The sequence below is a fragment of the Cricetulus griseus genome, chromosome 8 (genome assembly GCF_003668045.3).
Source record: "Cricetulus griseus strain 17A/GY chromosome 8, alternate assembly CriGri-PICRH-1.0, whole genome shotgun sequence".
NCBI classification, from domain to species: domain Eukaryota; kingdom Metazoa; phylum Chordata; class Mammalia; order Rodentia; family Cricetidae; genus Cricetulus; species Cricetulus griseus.
Genome location: NC_048601.1, coordinates 6,998,333 through 7,014,027, shown reverse-complemented (window position 1 = coordinate 7,014,027; position 15,695 = coordinate 6,998,333). Strand labels below are relative to the sequence as shown.

Sequence of the window (15,695 nt, the reverse complement as noted above, 5' to 3'; positions counted from 1 at the left end):
AAACTCCAGAAAGCTTAACTGACCTCTTGCTAAAGGACTGAACCTAACTGAACTTCCTCTTTATTGGACAGAGGAAAATGGAAACAAGAATAACGTTTTCAAATATTCAAACTTTTGTCATGATCTTTCTAAGAGAGGTACCAAAAGTGCAGTAATTCTTGGTGACATGAAATTATGTAAAGGCTGAAAAGGTTTTTTTTTTTTAATGTTAAAAGCACAGAAAATATTCTAAGGTAGATCATGAACTTGAGTACTTCATTAGAAAACAAATTTTCTTTCACTCTCTTCCTACATGGGCACCCTAACAGCAAAGCAAGGTTCACCCTCCTGGGAAGAGTGTGGTAATATAGGTTACTCACTCCAACCTCATGTATGACAGACACTGACCAGACTCAACTCAGACTGATTTACCTCTTAAAGTAGTTTGCACGTTTTAACACAGCCTGCTATTCTAACCTGGCCTGATCATTAGTAAAAGAACCCCTGATGAACCCACAGTAAGTGTATCTTAGGAAACCGTTAAACCAAAGGAGGGAACAGAAACGTCAGCTTTCCATACAGAAATCTGCCCATGTTTTTGGTGCTGCCCTATGAAGGCCAAGGTGAAGCTCCCTTGGGTGTGCTGACTGCAGGCATTTAAATCTGAGTAGTGTTGAAGGCTTCCTTCCCTTCACATGTCTGCACGAACAAACGAGGCAAACACTCCATCTTCCTGGGCCAAGAGGCTCTCTGGGGTGTCATATTCCAAAATGTTTCCTCGCTTCATCACGATAACCAGGTCTGCAGTCAGAATGGTGTGAACCCGGTGCTGTGTGAAATGTGGAAAACCGGAAGATTTGTTAATGAATGTGAACACTTGAGCCAAACAAAGAATATGACTATTTCACAGACTGGTCATGCATGGTTGCTTCTTTACTTTGAGTATGCCAAGAAATACCACTCCTTGTATTAACTGATTACTCTATATGCTTTTAAATAACAATCAATGTGGTTAGTTCTGTTTGTGCAGCTAGTTGTTGTCACTATTTTACTGAAACCTGACAACCATGCACGCTAATAAATGTATCTCAACGAAATGCTGAAGGAGCCATTGTGAAACAGTTGAGTTATATTTTATTCTTGATTATCGTTATCTCATGTGTGAGCCCACTAAGGCCCTGGACTAACACACAATAAGAAGGACTCTGAGAGATTCAGGTAGTAAAATCCCCCCTGGGGAAGTCTTCTGCTGGCATTCACCATTTGACTGTGTTATCCAGGGGTATTGACATGCAGTCTCTTATGTGATAGACTCACTTCTCATCAGGCACTGTCTCACTTCTCATGCCGCCACCTTGGAAGAGGGGCCTTTGTGTTACTTACTGCTAATAATAAAAACTGCCATTTATCAAGCATATGTCATATGGTAAGTGCACCACACACGTGTACTTGTGAATAATGAAAATGTCCTTCAGTGGGTCTCCCCTCTCTCCGATTTATCAGGGATATCATGATGATTCTGTTAGATCAAGAAAAATGGAGAGTTGACCTAGATAATGACAGCAGAACCATCATGGAATCATTATTGAGGCACTAGCTTCAGAGGGTAACGAGTTTTCACCCTGAGACGGAACCTGGCTACCTCAGGGTATGTTCACCAACCATGGTGAGTATTGTAATGATAGCGGTCATGCCCCTGCCTTCCAGCGCGATGGGAGATAATTTGTGTGGAAACTGCACACCATTTCTGGCACACGTAAGCAAATGATAAATGGCAACTGCTGTTAGGAATTCTCTTGGTGGTTCAGAAGGAAAATTCTAAAGGTGGTGGCCTTTACTCTTGCTGAGATCAGCCCTTCCCATAAAAATCTAAAGCCAGCCTCATGCAGTTTTAAATTTGCTGAGAGATGCATTTTAAAAGTAGCAACAAGCAGTTGAAAGCAACTCTAGTATATACATACACACATACACACATATCCGCAATCTGTCCTCTGTGTTAGCATTTTGATATGTAACCAATATAAAAATCTTCACGAGTCCTCCATTCTTCTGTTCCTGCTGTTTGAGATGCATGATGCGTTATAGACATGCAGCGACTCTCAAGCATGACTATTCATAAGCTATTTTTAGCAATTTGCCAGAAGTTGGGGGCCAATATCCATTTTTGAGAAAAGACCAGAGCCATGTGTGCCCCCACACATTTGGAAGAAATAAACATAGCAAATTGTTTTATAGCTACTAATGCATTTTCTCTTCAGAAAAATATTATTTCTTCAATAGAAATATCAGAGGTGTTTAAGAAAAGAATTTGACTTTTATATCTATGAAGACAGTTTTATAAACATTGTGATAGTAGTCAAAAATAATGCTCACTAAAATATAAAAACACTGAGAAATCTTAGCCAACAGAAATAAATATAACTTGTGTCTATCCCATAGATTCACTCTATTTATTGTTGTGGGGTCAGTTAGTGTTGAAGAAATCTCAAAATGCTGCAGAGAAGCTAACCCAATTGAGAGTGAGGAACAAAGACCTTCCATGAATAAATACCAGGGACTAATTTGGCACGTGATGGCTCCTTCTAACAAGCTGGGAAAACATGCAATTTAAAGATATTTTATAGTGTTTCAGGGACAGCTAACCAAGGTAACAGGGGAGTGTTTAGGCAGAGAAAGAAATTAAATCTTAGCAGAGCTGTTGCCCATTCTGGAGGGAGCCTATGGCAACTGCAGTGCTGGCCTATCGTCCATGAGCCATTAGTGTAGCCAGGGCCTCTGCAGACTCCCCCAGTGATGCCTAATACCTGTGAGCTTTAGGTGTGTGGGGGATGCTGGGAGTTTAATGACCTTCACACTAAGGGTGTGTGTAATGAAAAGTGTTCCATAAATACAGTTAGAAATCAGCTAAAAATGTAATTTTTCATTTAAGGATACAAACTGTGATCATGTAATACTCAAGATAAAGACTTCATGGCATTACCCACCACCGCCATGCTTCATGCACAGCAGAGACTTGGTCTCCTGGGTTAGCAAGGGCCCTACATTCCTCTGCCCTCCCATTCATGAAGGGGCAACAGGGAATTCTCTCTACATGTCTCCAGTGAGACAATTCCTGATCCATACTCAAGAAGTGGTATTTCACATTAGCTGGTTCTCTAGCCTCTTAGGTCATTTGCTGTGGTGAGAATGAACGCACAAGGCTGCCCCTCATCCAGAAGGAAGAACCACGGAGTTTATGAGGAAAATTAAAGAAAGTGTGGTTTCCTTTGCCTGGGCCCCACAGGAAGTCATTTCCTGGAGTTTGAGAAAGATACAAGCCACAGAGTGGCTTTCCCTCAAGAGCAGCAAGTGTTCCTCAGCAGCTCAGGTTCCTTGGCAGTTATGCTAAGTAATCACTTAGATTAAAACCTTCTCAGGTGACGACGCATGAGGCCTTCTTGAAGGTGACTAGAAAAGAGCCTCAGGTCTACTGATCCTGAGGACAGAGCGGAACCTGCTCCACGCATCTGAAATGCAGTCTTTGAAACCATAAGCATGCTTCCCAGTCAGTATCATACATGGTGCAAGCTCCCCAGTCAGTATCATACATGGTGCATGCTCCCCAGTCAGTATCATACATGGTGCAAGCACCTGGGCGAGCTGACCTGTGCAGTCATACCCCATGGTTAGTTCCTCCCCAGCCGTCCCTTCAACTGCAACCTCAGCTCTGCCTTACTCAGGCGAGTCCGCTAAGACATCTACCAGAGAATGAGATATTTGGAGGAGCAGATCAAGCCGGTCTACTTGTTGGTCATCACCAAAGTAGAAAAAAGGCCATTCTTGTGTTCGAGCAAGTTTGGACCCGTGTCACACTCCACTAAAATACCCTCTGAAAAGACTAAAACAAGGCCTGCATCCACAATAGAGGAGACTCGGTGCTGGAGAAGAGAGAAGAGGAGAGAGAAGAGAATCAGTGAGGGGGAGGGGACGGCTGTCTCATTAAATGAAGCCTTCCGTGGGCTGCAATGAGAGCAAAGATCCAACCACACACAAGGAGGAAGAGACAGGAAACTAACACCTGCACCAGCAAGCAAACCGAGGCTAAGCAACCCAGCAGCCTGACCACTGCTACCTAATGGAGGGACGTCACCTTCCCGTGTCATGGTCATCTCATTGTCTTCTGCTTTAGAACAGGTAAACGAGTAGAAACAGAGAAATCATATATAAATTAGCTAAATTGGTAATGGAGTGTAGGGATTTCCTTTCTGAGAACTACCACTGCCACATCATGTGATCTGCTGGTGTCCTTGCGTTTCAGACGGTGTCTCCGAAAGTATGTGACACATATGACATGAAACGGGAGAGAGACACTCTCTCAACATAAATGTATTTCACCTTCTCAAGGAATGAAGCAGCCCAACCCATGTCACTTACAGCTATGGTCACCACTGTGCGGTCCGCAAAGGCTGTCATCACTACTTTCTGCAAAATGTTTTCCTGCCAAAAGGAAAAGAAAAGTTTTAATTCTCAGGAGCCTACCTTTTCTCACCAAGATATTTTATACCCCAAGATCAATACCCCACTGCTCAGTTCCTTCTGAACATGCCGACTCCATGTCTTCTGTGGCACTGACAAGGAAGCGAAGCTAGTAGCAGGCTGGGCTTTGGAAATGTCTTCAAAATGTAAGGAAAGTCAGTAGTCATTAAGTGGAAAAGGGACCACAAGAAGGGAGGAGGAGATCTTTCTTAAAACAATGGTTTATTTAAAACAATTTTATCCGTGTGTGTGTGTGTGTGTGTGTGTGTGTGTGTGAGTGAGTGTGTGTGTGTGTGTGTGTGAGTGTGAGTGTGTGTGTGTTGAGTGTGCAGGCACCCACAGAAGCCAGAAGAGGGCACCAAACTCCCTGAAACAGGAGTCATAGGCTGTTGTAAGCTGGCTAACGTGGATGCCGGGAACCTAACTGAGATCCTCTGCTAGGACAGGGTGTGCTCATTACTGCTGAGCAGCTCTGCAGCCCCAGAGGAAGATTTTAAGGGATGGGGGTGGGAGCAGTGGGATGCATGTGACTTGGGAGCAGAAGGGAAAATGATTTGGGAGGAGGAAGCTTGGGGCCGGGGTAGGTAGCGGCAGTGGGCAGGAGTGAGAATAAGAAGGAAGCACAGTGACGGCGTTTATGTGTAAAAGTGTCATGGTGAAATCCATCACATTGTATGCTGTCTGAAAAGGAAAGCTCGGTGGTCCATCTGACTGACAGATTTATTGCCAGGGACTCAGAAGGGGAAATGAACTACAGGAGTGTGGAAGGACTTACTTATGTAAGCAGCACGTGACTGAAGCTAACCAAACCCTACCCTGGTGCCAACCTTTGACATAACAAAGAAAAACTGAAGTCCATGCCAAAATTTGGATTTCTGACCGATGCAGAATGTTTAAGACAAAATATCTTTCTTCACATCACAAACTATGATTGTGATTGTATATGAAAAGCACTGTGGGTGGAGAGCATTTCTACTACAAAGAAATGCAGTCAGTTGCTTGGATTAAAGATGTTTCCTTGATCGACTCTTTCTATGGTTTATAACATGGATGGTGACTTCATAGTGGCCCCCCCCACCGTGTGTGTGTGTGTGTGTGTGTGTGTGTGTGTGTGTGTGTGTGTGTACAAATAGGTGTTTAGTGCTTATTTCTCCCTTCCTCTCAACAGTTTTAGCAGTCTGAAATCCCGTCAAATGAAAAGGTTAAGGAGAGATTAAGAGATGGAGTGGCTTGTCCAAGGTCACATTTAGCCAGTGTATGGTAGGACTTGGGAAGAAATAGAACAACCCAACCCTAATACTGCTACCCTTTCTGTTATATCATCCTGCTAATCTGTAGTCTGCCTGTGGATTTGGGCTGAGTTTTTTTTTTTTTTTTTTTTTATCAGTGAATCTCCAGTACTAGTGTAGATTATTAAAAGTGAGTCTTGGTAACAGAAATTTCTTTTGGTTGATCAAGGAGAAGGTTGGGGAGTCATTTGCAATAATAGCATTGAGGATTGAGAACCCAGTCAGAAGACTATAGTACAGTTTTCTAACCTATTTCTAACACATTGGTATTCAAAGCCAACTCACCGTGGCCATGTCAATGGAGGCTGTGGCTTCATCCATGATAAGTATACTGCTTTTTCTCACAAAGGCCCTGGCCAAGCAGAACAGCTGCCTCTGTCCGACACTGAAGTTCTCTCCACCTTCCGTGACAGTGGCATCTGAGGCAGGGTAAGCAAGAGACTTACTAAGAATAGTTAGTAACTTTTGGAGGGGTGGGGGAACAGTGAGAAAAAAACGTGCCATGTGCATGACTGCCATGGCATGCTGTTGAAGAGATGGCTCTCTGAGAGGCAGAGTGAAGATGATGCTGGCTCATCCTGTTTTTGACAACATGTGGAGAACTGTGTCCCAAATACTGCTAGACATTTGCAAGACCAGAAGACCTTGGGAATTGCTGAATTAGTTAATTCATTTCTCCCAGGAGATTGTATAATTTACCTACCTGTGACCTGGGAAGATCAAGTGGTTTGTCCAAGGTCATGTTTAGCTAATGTGTAGTAGGGCTTGAGAAGCAATAGAATATTCCAGGCCCAGTTCTCTTTCTATTATATCACCCCACTAATCTGTCCTGTCTCAGTGGATAACAGTTGAGTTTGTTTTTATCATTGTATCTCCAGTATTACTGTAACTTTATTAAAACAAACTAACATAGATGAGGACTGAGGCATGGCTCAGCAGTTAGGAGCACTGGCTGCCCTTGCAGAGGACCTGTGATTTGGTCCCAGCATCCACATGGTGGCTCACAACCTCCTGTAACTCCAATCTGACGTCATCTCCTGGCCTCTGTGGGCACTGTGTGCTCATGACACCCATACAGACAAACAGGTACACATCCATACAGATAAATAATAAGTAATTTTTAAATAAGGACGTTTGGCACTAGAATTACAGAGTTCTATAGAGCATGGAGCTCCAGGCATGTGGAATCAATCATGTCGTACTGAGTAACTAATAACTGGAAACCGGACCTAAGCCTCCTGGAAGAGATTTCACCATGTTCTTTAGCTGGGCGATTTCTAGAGCCTCCCATAGCCGGTCATCCGTGCACTTGCACTCAGGATCCAAGTTAAACCTGTAAGGAAACACCTCAGTTTACCAGCCAATAATAAACACGAGACAATATATTCAATATCAGAACAGGGCTCAGTTCAGAGCAAGGACAAAATCCATGCTTAGTGATGAATGTATGAATGACTTTAACATTAACACAAAAGTTTTTGACATTATTAGATGGATTTGCATACATAGTATAGTAGGACCAATGTTATTTCCTGGATCTATATTATGCTTGTTAGTGCAACCTGAATACTATCTAGTAAATATCCCATAGAACGGATGCTAAACACCCAAGTCTATATGGGAGTATATAATACACACCAGAAGCATTCAGAGTGTATCAGATGTACAATACTGCTCAATAACTTGATGCATCTAGAGCTTTTTAAGAATATTTTTATTTTGAAAATGAGAATATAATTATGTAATTTCTCCCCTTCTATTTCCTTCCACCAACCTTCCCATACATCCCCCTTCTTTCTCTCAAATTTATAGCCTATATTTATTTATTTATTGCCTATATTTATGTAGCTATCTGTCTGTATGTAAGCATACACACACACGTGGCCTATATCTCTTTATTCATCTGTCTATATGTGTGTGTGCATATATGTGTATATAGAAATATATACACAACCTTTTCAGTTCATATAATGTTATTTGCGTGCATAAGTTTTCAGGGATGACCACTTCATATTGGATAATAAATTGTTGTGTTCTTCCCTGGAGAAGAGTATTTATCCCACTCTTAGCATTCCTTGGTTGCCTGTAGTTCTTTGTCTAAGGGTGGGCCTTAGAACTTTTGATTAAAGAAATCTTACAGGTGAATAATGAGTGACATTCTATACATTTTTCCCAATATAAATAATAATTCTTGAATGGAGGTAGCAAATGCTTCTTTGTAATTAATTGATCAGAATGGGAATCAGGAGAGAAAAAGACAAAAACAAAACAAAAAAGTCACACAGGCACACACTCGTCCCTGCCCCACCCACTCCGATGATGTAGTAGATGTCTGGGTAGACCTTGGACTCAGACAGTCTGCCGCTGGATGGCAATTGTACCACTTGCATGGAATATGAACTTGGGAAAGTCACAGCAGCTTTGAGTTTCAAAATTACCATTTGTAACATGGGGATAATAATATGACCCCAAAGCATTTTTGGAGGACTTAATCAGACATTATATTAAATACATACTAAATATATTTAATATGTTAACGGCAACTACTAGGGAGTAAATATCAAAGATTTTTAAATTTTTTACTGATCTATGGGAAATGGAAAACCAGGGGCAGAGACCACTGGAGCCATGTTGTGTTAGGGATTGGAGAGGAGAGAAGAAGTTGTGAGAGGCAGTGCAACAGAGAGAGACGGTCTACGTTATCTGCTGAGCCCACGACTGACATGCACACATCAGGCAAGTGTCTGTGGGGTGCGACACCTCAGAAATGCTGCCAGTAGCTGTGGGCTTTATAGAATCAAACAGAAGGAGAGTGCTCAAAGGGCGTGTCCAGGCTAGCACACCTGGGGGCTCAGCTTGCTCAACTTGATCGTCTTGATGAAGTCATCAGAGTAGCGCGCTCACCTGATAGAGCCGCTGAACAGGATGGGGTCCTGGAGAATGATGGACAGTCTGGAACGCAGCGTGTGCAGGGGCAGCTTGGAGATATCTATCCCATCGATGACTATCTTTCCTGTTGTGCAGAAACAAACACCACAGACATGTAGCAAGCTCATGAGAGATTTTCATCCACTGAATAATTAAAATTGCTCTCCCCTGCTCTCTCTCACTTTTGCCTGGCCATGAGGCCCTGGGCACAGTCCCCGGTCCCACTAGTGAATGAATTAATAAAGGATTTTTCCCCAAGTTCTGTGTTGAAACAGAATACAAAGCTTGCCATTTATGTATCAGAAACATCTGTCTCTAACAAAATGTACACTTCTGGGGAGATTTGTCTTTCTGACATATTTTCCCCTGAAGGAATGCTTTGTTGTTATTATTCAGTATTTGGCCACGGAAGCCCAAATCACTCTTCTCCTTTAGGTCCCCTGTCTTCTAGAAGGCCTTAACCTTCCGTTCCTGTTTTATTTTGCTTTATAGGATTTGTTGGAATCAGACAGGCTGTATGTATTTACCTATTTTTTTTATTATTGTCTAGCTGCACACATGTAAGTTCCCTGAAGACAAAGCCTTTGGCCTGTCACCCACTGCTGTAATGAGTAGTACAAGGCATTAGGAATAGGAAAGCAAATTCAGACGTTACCAAGGTAGCCCATATTGTCTAGACTTACAGGGCTACACATTCTTCATGTCCCCTTAACCTGAGAGATTCATTTCTTCAACTTTGTCACTCAAAGACAATGTTCCTTGTGAGACAAGTATGATGCACTTGGAATGGTGCTACAGCCCTTTAGTAATAAGCAGGGGTTTATTCAAGGGAAGCAAGGAACATGAGCGAAAGTGGTTTCTTTCAGGGATGACTCACTGTCTATTAGCATATTAATTGACCCCTGCTAATAAAAGGCATCAAGTTAGTTATAGTTCTCAGGGGACCTTCACATTTGTCGATGCCTGAAGGTCAGGCTGACCAAATAAGCTCAGCCATAACCACAGTTTTGTTAAATGAAAAGCATCCATCATTGTCTTTGGACCATGTAATTGCCTGGAAACACAAACTCTGCTGACGGTATTGCCCATCATGGAATCAACAAGCCATTATCCAGCCTGGTGATCTGGTGATGGATGCTTGCTATGCCACTAAATTCCCCTCATTCTAATTTCTATCACACACACACACACACACACACACACACACACACACACACACACACACACATTTTGAGACAGGTTCTCTGTATATTACGTAGCTCTGTCCCAGAACTTACTATGTAGAACAGGCTGGCCTCAAACTCACAGAGATTCACTTGCCTCTGCCTCCTGAAGGCTGGAATTAAATGCATGTACCACCATGCCCAGATACAGTTCAGTTTTGTTGTTCACAAACTATTCCTTTATCTCAGAGTTGTTTTATAGATTAAATTAAATAACATAAGCTGTCAAGTACAATAAAAGTACAAAGTACTATAATTATCCATATAGTCAATAGAGACAGTAGCAGCAATCATTTCCTGGATTAAAGGTCGGCATCATTGCTGCAGACACTTTCATTCAGGGAGGCTTATGTGTTAGCCTGTTTATAGCCACTTGATAAACTAAAAACATGATGTTATTTTTCTAAAACAAAGATGAAACCATTTCTGTTGTTATAGTAGATGATTAAATATTTCTGGATATTGTGGACATGAATTTAGCATTTTACAGCAAGGTTTGTCTACACCCAAAACATTCAGCATTATTAAACTGTGTTATTAAGAACACTACTATAAAAAGCACACAACCAAATTATGAGTGCAGATTGCTTATTTCTGTGTAATTTTTTCCTTCAGTAGAGAAAGACAAATTTTTAAAATGTCTTACCCTTTCTTTCCTCTCAGACTTTCACCTCCATCTGTTGACATAGTGGCTGTGTTCATTCAGTAAGTTTGTTACAACTGTTGGCAGCTGTTAACAGGCCTTCATTTTGGATTATCACTTTATTTTCCAAATCTATGTTCTTTTGTTATCTTTGGGGTGCTTGCCTTGACCCATGTGCGGAATATAAAGTCCTGATAAATAATTGCTGTTTATTTTTGCATAATTAGGTAAATTGATTTGGATTCATTATCTGGAAAGCATTTCATTTCTTTAGTGTGTGTGTTTGTATGCACATGAGCACACACGAGCACACGTGCACACGCCATGGTGCACGTGAAAGCTGGAGGACAGCCCCTGGGAGTCGGTTGTCACTTTCCACTCTGTAGGTCCTGAGTACTGAATCCAGGATGTCAGCCTTGGTGGCAAGTACATTCATACTCTGAGCCCTAAAAGGCCCTGACAAAATACTTAGTTAACAACTCACCATCAAATATGTCGACCATTCTGAAGAATGCCAGAGATAAGGACGACTTCCCACTGCCAGTGCGACCACAAATGCCCACCTAAGAAAACCAGGAACAATGGAGACTCACAAAGGCATGAAAAGGATCAGGATATTTTTAGTTTAGCCAAGATATCATGAGGAAAGTATAAATTGGCTCAAATAATTGCCTCACAATTTTCTTCTTAGATCTCATGAATTATGATAAAAATAAAGTCCCCACTAAACGAATGCTTGCATCCTGATTTTTTTTTTCTGTGTGGCTGTGTTGTTTCCCATTTGTGGCTTTACTTCAGCACAGTTTATTGTTGGACCTTTATGTTAAGTGCCCAGTTTCAGCGGAGGAGAGATGGGTTTATAAGAATGAGTCCACTTTCCCTACACGGATTCTTTTAAAAGTAGGAATTAAAAGGAGTCATCTCAGAGCAGTTCTAGAATAGAGGCAAAAGTCACAGAGATAGATGTCTGGTACAGCTCCGAGCCAGAGGTGAGAAATTTTCAACAGTGTGCCTGGTGTTGACCATTCTGATTTTCATGAGGGGCTAGTGAAGGGCAGAGTAACTCTGGGAGCATTGGGTGTCCTGCTCGAATCCCCTTTTCCCCCTCCTCTTTCATGCAGATAATTTTGCCCATGGCCTGTGCAGAATGAGTGTCTGGACTCCCATGGCGGGTGCCAACATGGTGATCGGGTGCTCACGTGGTATGGGGACTCCACCAGAGATTTATGCAGACAAACAATCAGATGCCAGTGAATCCCATACCTTCTGCCCAGGTTTGATGTAAGCCTTGACGTGTTTCAGAACGGGCTTCAGGTTGTTTTCATATCTGACACATAGATCATGAATCTTGATCTCGCCTTCCTGCGGCCAATGTTCTGGGACTTGCGAAGGATCTGGCGGTGGTGGAATAGACAACAGTAGTTAAGAGATAGATGAAGAAACACACACACACACACACACACACACACACACACACACATTTAAATTTGTGTACGATTTCCAGGAATAATTTTAACAAGGCATGCATATGTATATATAATTTTCCCTAAATTCATTGTAATACTGAAACAAACTATGGTAGCTTATTTTTTTTTAATTTAAATTGCATTCAAAGTGAACAATGTTAATTGGGAATTTTAAGTCTTTTTGGGTTCTTTTCTAAGTTTAGCTTTTGAAACTTCCATATAGATACATAACACGTTGTGGTCATTCCTCACCCCAACTCCCTTTTCTGGGCTGCTTCCCACTCCCAATGACCCCCTGCACTTTTCTAACTGGCTCCCCTCCTGCTTTCCTGTCTTTCTTGTGTGGTACAATTTTAACTGGGCATTAACATCATCCCATCTCTTTGGCATTCCAGTGTTCAATGCCATTCAGGCTAAGTAAAGATAGTTCATGTGTGGATTGATGTACAAGTAGGTGGACCCTCGAGCACGCAGAACTTCTAAAGTGAGAGCATCAGCTATCTGAAGATTGAAGACGTGGCTTGCCATGTCCTCAGGAGGCAGACAATGAAGTCAGCATCTGTGATTCCAAGTGAACCATCACATGGGGTAGTAAAAGCAAAGCACTCTGGGAGCACAGACGGTGGAGACCTGGGGCATTCAGGGGAACTTGAGGTAAAATCAGTTCTTGAGATGAATCTTAGGAAATTGATTTCACATGTGTGTAAGAGAAGAGCAATGACAAAAGGAAACTAACTGTGCAATAGTATTGTGTCTCGGGTGGGTGACAGGTGGGACTGGGCAGGTGGCGAGAGTCACTGAGTGGCCTCAGCTACAACCTGGACCATGCACTTTACCAGCCAGAAAGCCACTGAAAGACTTAGGCAAAAAAAAATGCATTTTGACTGAGATTTGCATCTAATGAAGGCCATCCTGTGCTTATCATCAACTTTCCTGGCAGTCACTCTAAGAGACTTGAGAATCTTGTTAAGTACTTTCAAGTTTCTTCAAAATTTGTTTAAGTTAACAAAGAGAATACAGCGCAATAAGGCCCCAATGCCTTAACAATTCTTTCTAAATAGTATTGAATAACCTCTACTTAGAGTCTACTTGTGCCCAAGACTAAATTTTTGCTTATTCTCAGCTGCTAACATCAAGCTATATCAAGACGAGAAGGGATGTAGTGCACACATACATACACACCCCCACACACACACACATACACATACATACATACATACACCCCCCCATACACATACATACATACATACATACATACATACATACATACATACACACATGTACACACACACACACACACACACACACACACACACACACACACACATACACATTGCCATCACTCAGAAGACTGATCCAGGAGAATCTTGAGTTCAAGGCCAGCCGGGCCACATAGACATAACATGTTTCACAAACCCAAGGTCCAATGATAAATAAGTAAATAGATAAATAGAAATGGAGGAATGTAAATCAAGATGAGAAGGGATTCTCTTAGCATTAAAGTGACAAAGAAAAGCCAATGCAAGTTCCCAGAGCAGTCGTGTTCACATACCCATGGTTCCCAGAGCAGTCATGTTCACATACCCATGGTGCCTTCGTAGTTCTCAGACTCCATGGTCAAGAAACTGTTCACTTTCTTCACTGCGCCCATCTGGACCTCCAGGTCAGCCAAGTTCCGCACAACCCAATTCAAATAATTGGTTATCTGTATCGGGTGACAAAAATGGTCACACTTAAAACAAGTAAGTAATTGTCATGATCACTGAATGTCTGGTGGACAGAATGACCTCTACAGTGTCCATCACATGGTCCAGTGTGTAAGTACTGCAGGTTAGCAGACACCAGAGAGAGCATCATGAAACACCTGTAAAGAAGGTTCGAGTTCTTCAAAGCTCTCCCATGTCAATCTTTCATGAGCTGCTCTCTGATTCCCCTACACAGTGGAGAGTTGACTCCACTCATGTGCATGCTAGTCTCCTTTATATTCACACCCATTTTAGTACCCCAATTGGGATGTAAACAACCCAAGACAGGGATCTGAAACAGCCTCAGAAACAGGATGCCTGTGGGACTGAGAAGTTTTTAGAAACTAGTGTCAATGCCAGAAAGGAATCTAAGGGGCTGGGAGATGTGTCAGTCTGCAAAGAGCTTGCCATGCAAGCATGGAGACATGGGTTTGGATCCCCAGCACCCACATAAGAGGCTGGGTATAGTGGCATAAGTCTGTAACTTCAGCACTGGAGAGGCAGAGGCAGGAGAATTCCTGGGGCTTGTTGGCTGGCTGGTCTAGCCAAATCCGAAAGCTCCAGGTGAGAGACTTTTTCTCAAAAAGTAGTGTTAGAGGAAGTCACTCGACATTAACTTTTGATTTCCATGGTTCAAGTGTGCACACATACACATGGCTTGCTCTCACACATGGACACACACACACACCCTCAAAGAGAAAAGCCACAGGAGGAGAGAGGGCTCAGCAGCTGAGAGTATAAATGCTCTCGAAGAGGGGGAGTTTAATCCAAAGCATTTGTGTTGGGAGGTTCTCAACTGCCTGTAGCTCCTGCTCCAGAGGAGCTGACATCCTCTTCTGGCCTCTGTGAACACCCGCATCCATGTATGCACACATGGCAGGCACACATGCACACAGTAACAAATCAAGAATTAAATAAAATCTTTAAAAAACAAACAAACAAACAAACAAAAAAGCTGGGTGTTGGTGGCACATGCCTTTAATCCCAGCACTCGGGAGGCAGAGGCAGGTGGATCTCTGTGAGTTCAAGACCAGCCTGGTCTACAAGAGCTAGTTCCAGGACAGCCTCCAAAGCCACAGAGAAACCCTGTTTCGAAAAACCAAAAAAAAAAAAAAAAATACAAACAAACAAAGAATTAAATAAAAATCTTTAAAACAAAAAGGAGAGAAATTAATCCAAGCTGTCTGTCCTAAAATGTCAGTGTTAGGCTCAAATCTCCTATTATGTGTAAATGTCATGCTATAAATCTCAAATTTCACTAGTTGGTAATCACCGAGGGAAGTTCCTCCAGAATCGCACAGAAAAAATGACATTTGCGTCAATACCTACCGTGAGGGCGTACAGAAGCCCCAAACCTACTAGTCCAGAATTGGAAGAGCCACTGATGGATGCAATGGAGGCTGTGAGGACAATGCACGCTCCCAGGTAATCCTGTAGAGGGGAGAAACAAGTTAAATGATCTGAAGACTCCCCTGCTGCTGAACCAAAGATGCCAACCAACTTAGAGACAGCCACCAGTCAGTGAAAAAGCACACCGTCACATGAGTGTCTGGGCAAGCTTCAGATGAATGAAGCCTCAGAGGTGCAGTAAGGAAGACTTGAGACACTGGGGTTGGAATCAAGAGTGACTTTGTATCGATCAGAGGAGACAGGGGTCACCTGAAGAGAAGCTGTGGTTGCTTCACACCAGGATCAGATATAGAGCCCCATCTTTCCATGTGCATGCTTTTCTGACAGACAAGCAGCTATTTTTTTTTTCAAGACAGGGTTTCTCTGTGGCTTTGGAGGTTGTCCTGGAACTTGCTCTTGTAGACCAGGCTGGTCTCGAACTCATAGGTATCTGCCTGGCTCTGCCTCCCAAGTGCTGGGACTAAAGGCATGTGCCACCACTGCCCGGCCAAGCAGCT

The 15,695-nt window shown here is 42.6% G+C and overlaps 1 protein-coding gene across 6 annotated transcripts in view; it reads right to left on the bottom strand.

Moving 5' to 3' along the window:
- Window positions 1-670: 670 nt before the first annotated feature.
- Window positions 671-15,695, bottom strand: part of Abcc9 (ATP binding cassette subfamily C member 9) — a 107,086-nt gene continuing 92,061 nt past the window's right edge. For 3 of the 6 annotated variants that reach the window (XM_035448659.1, XM_035448661.1, XM_035448663.1), the window contains 9 exons: window positions 15,118-15,219; window positions 13,628-13,748; window positions 11,841-11,971; window positions 11,062-11,140; window positions 8,688-8,796; window positions 7,013-7,116; window positions 6,069-6,202; window positions 4,393-4,455; window positions 671-808 (listed from right to left, as the gene is read on the bottom strand). In XM_035448659.1, the coding sequence (XP_035304550.1) occupies window positions 671-808; window positions 4,393-4,455; window positions 6,069-6,202; window positions 7,013-7,116; window positions 8,688-8,796; window positions 11,062-11,140; window positions 11,841-11,971; window positions 13,628-13,748; window positions 15,118-15,219 (981 nt within the window). Of the gene's footprint in view, window positions 809-3,758; window positions 3,897-4,392; window positions 4,456-6,068; window positions 6,203-7,012; window positions 7,117-8,687; window positions 8,797-11,061; window positions 11,141-11,840; window positions 11,972-13,627; window positions 13,749-15,117; window positions 15,220-15,695 lie in introns of those variants that run through there. The other 3 variants (XM_035448658.1, XM_035448660.1, XM_035448662.1) reach the window with 1 other exon arrangement.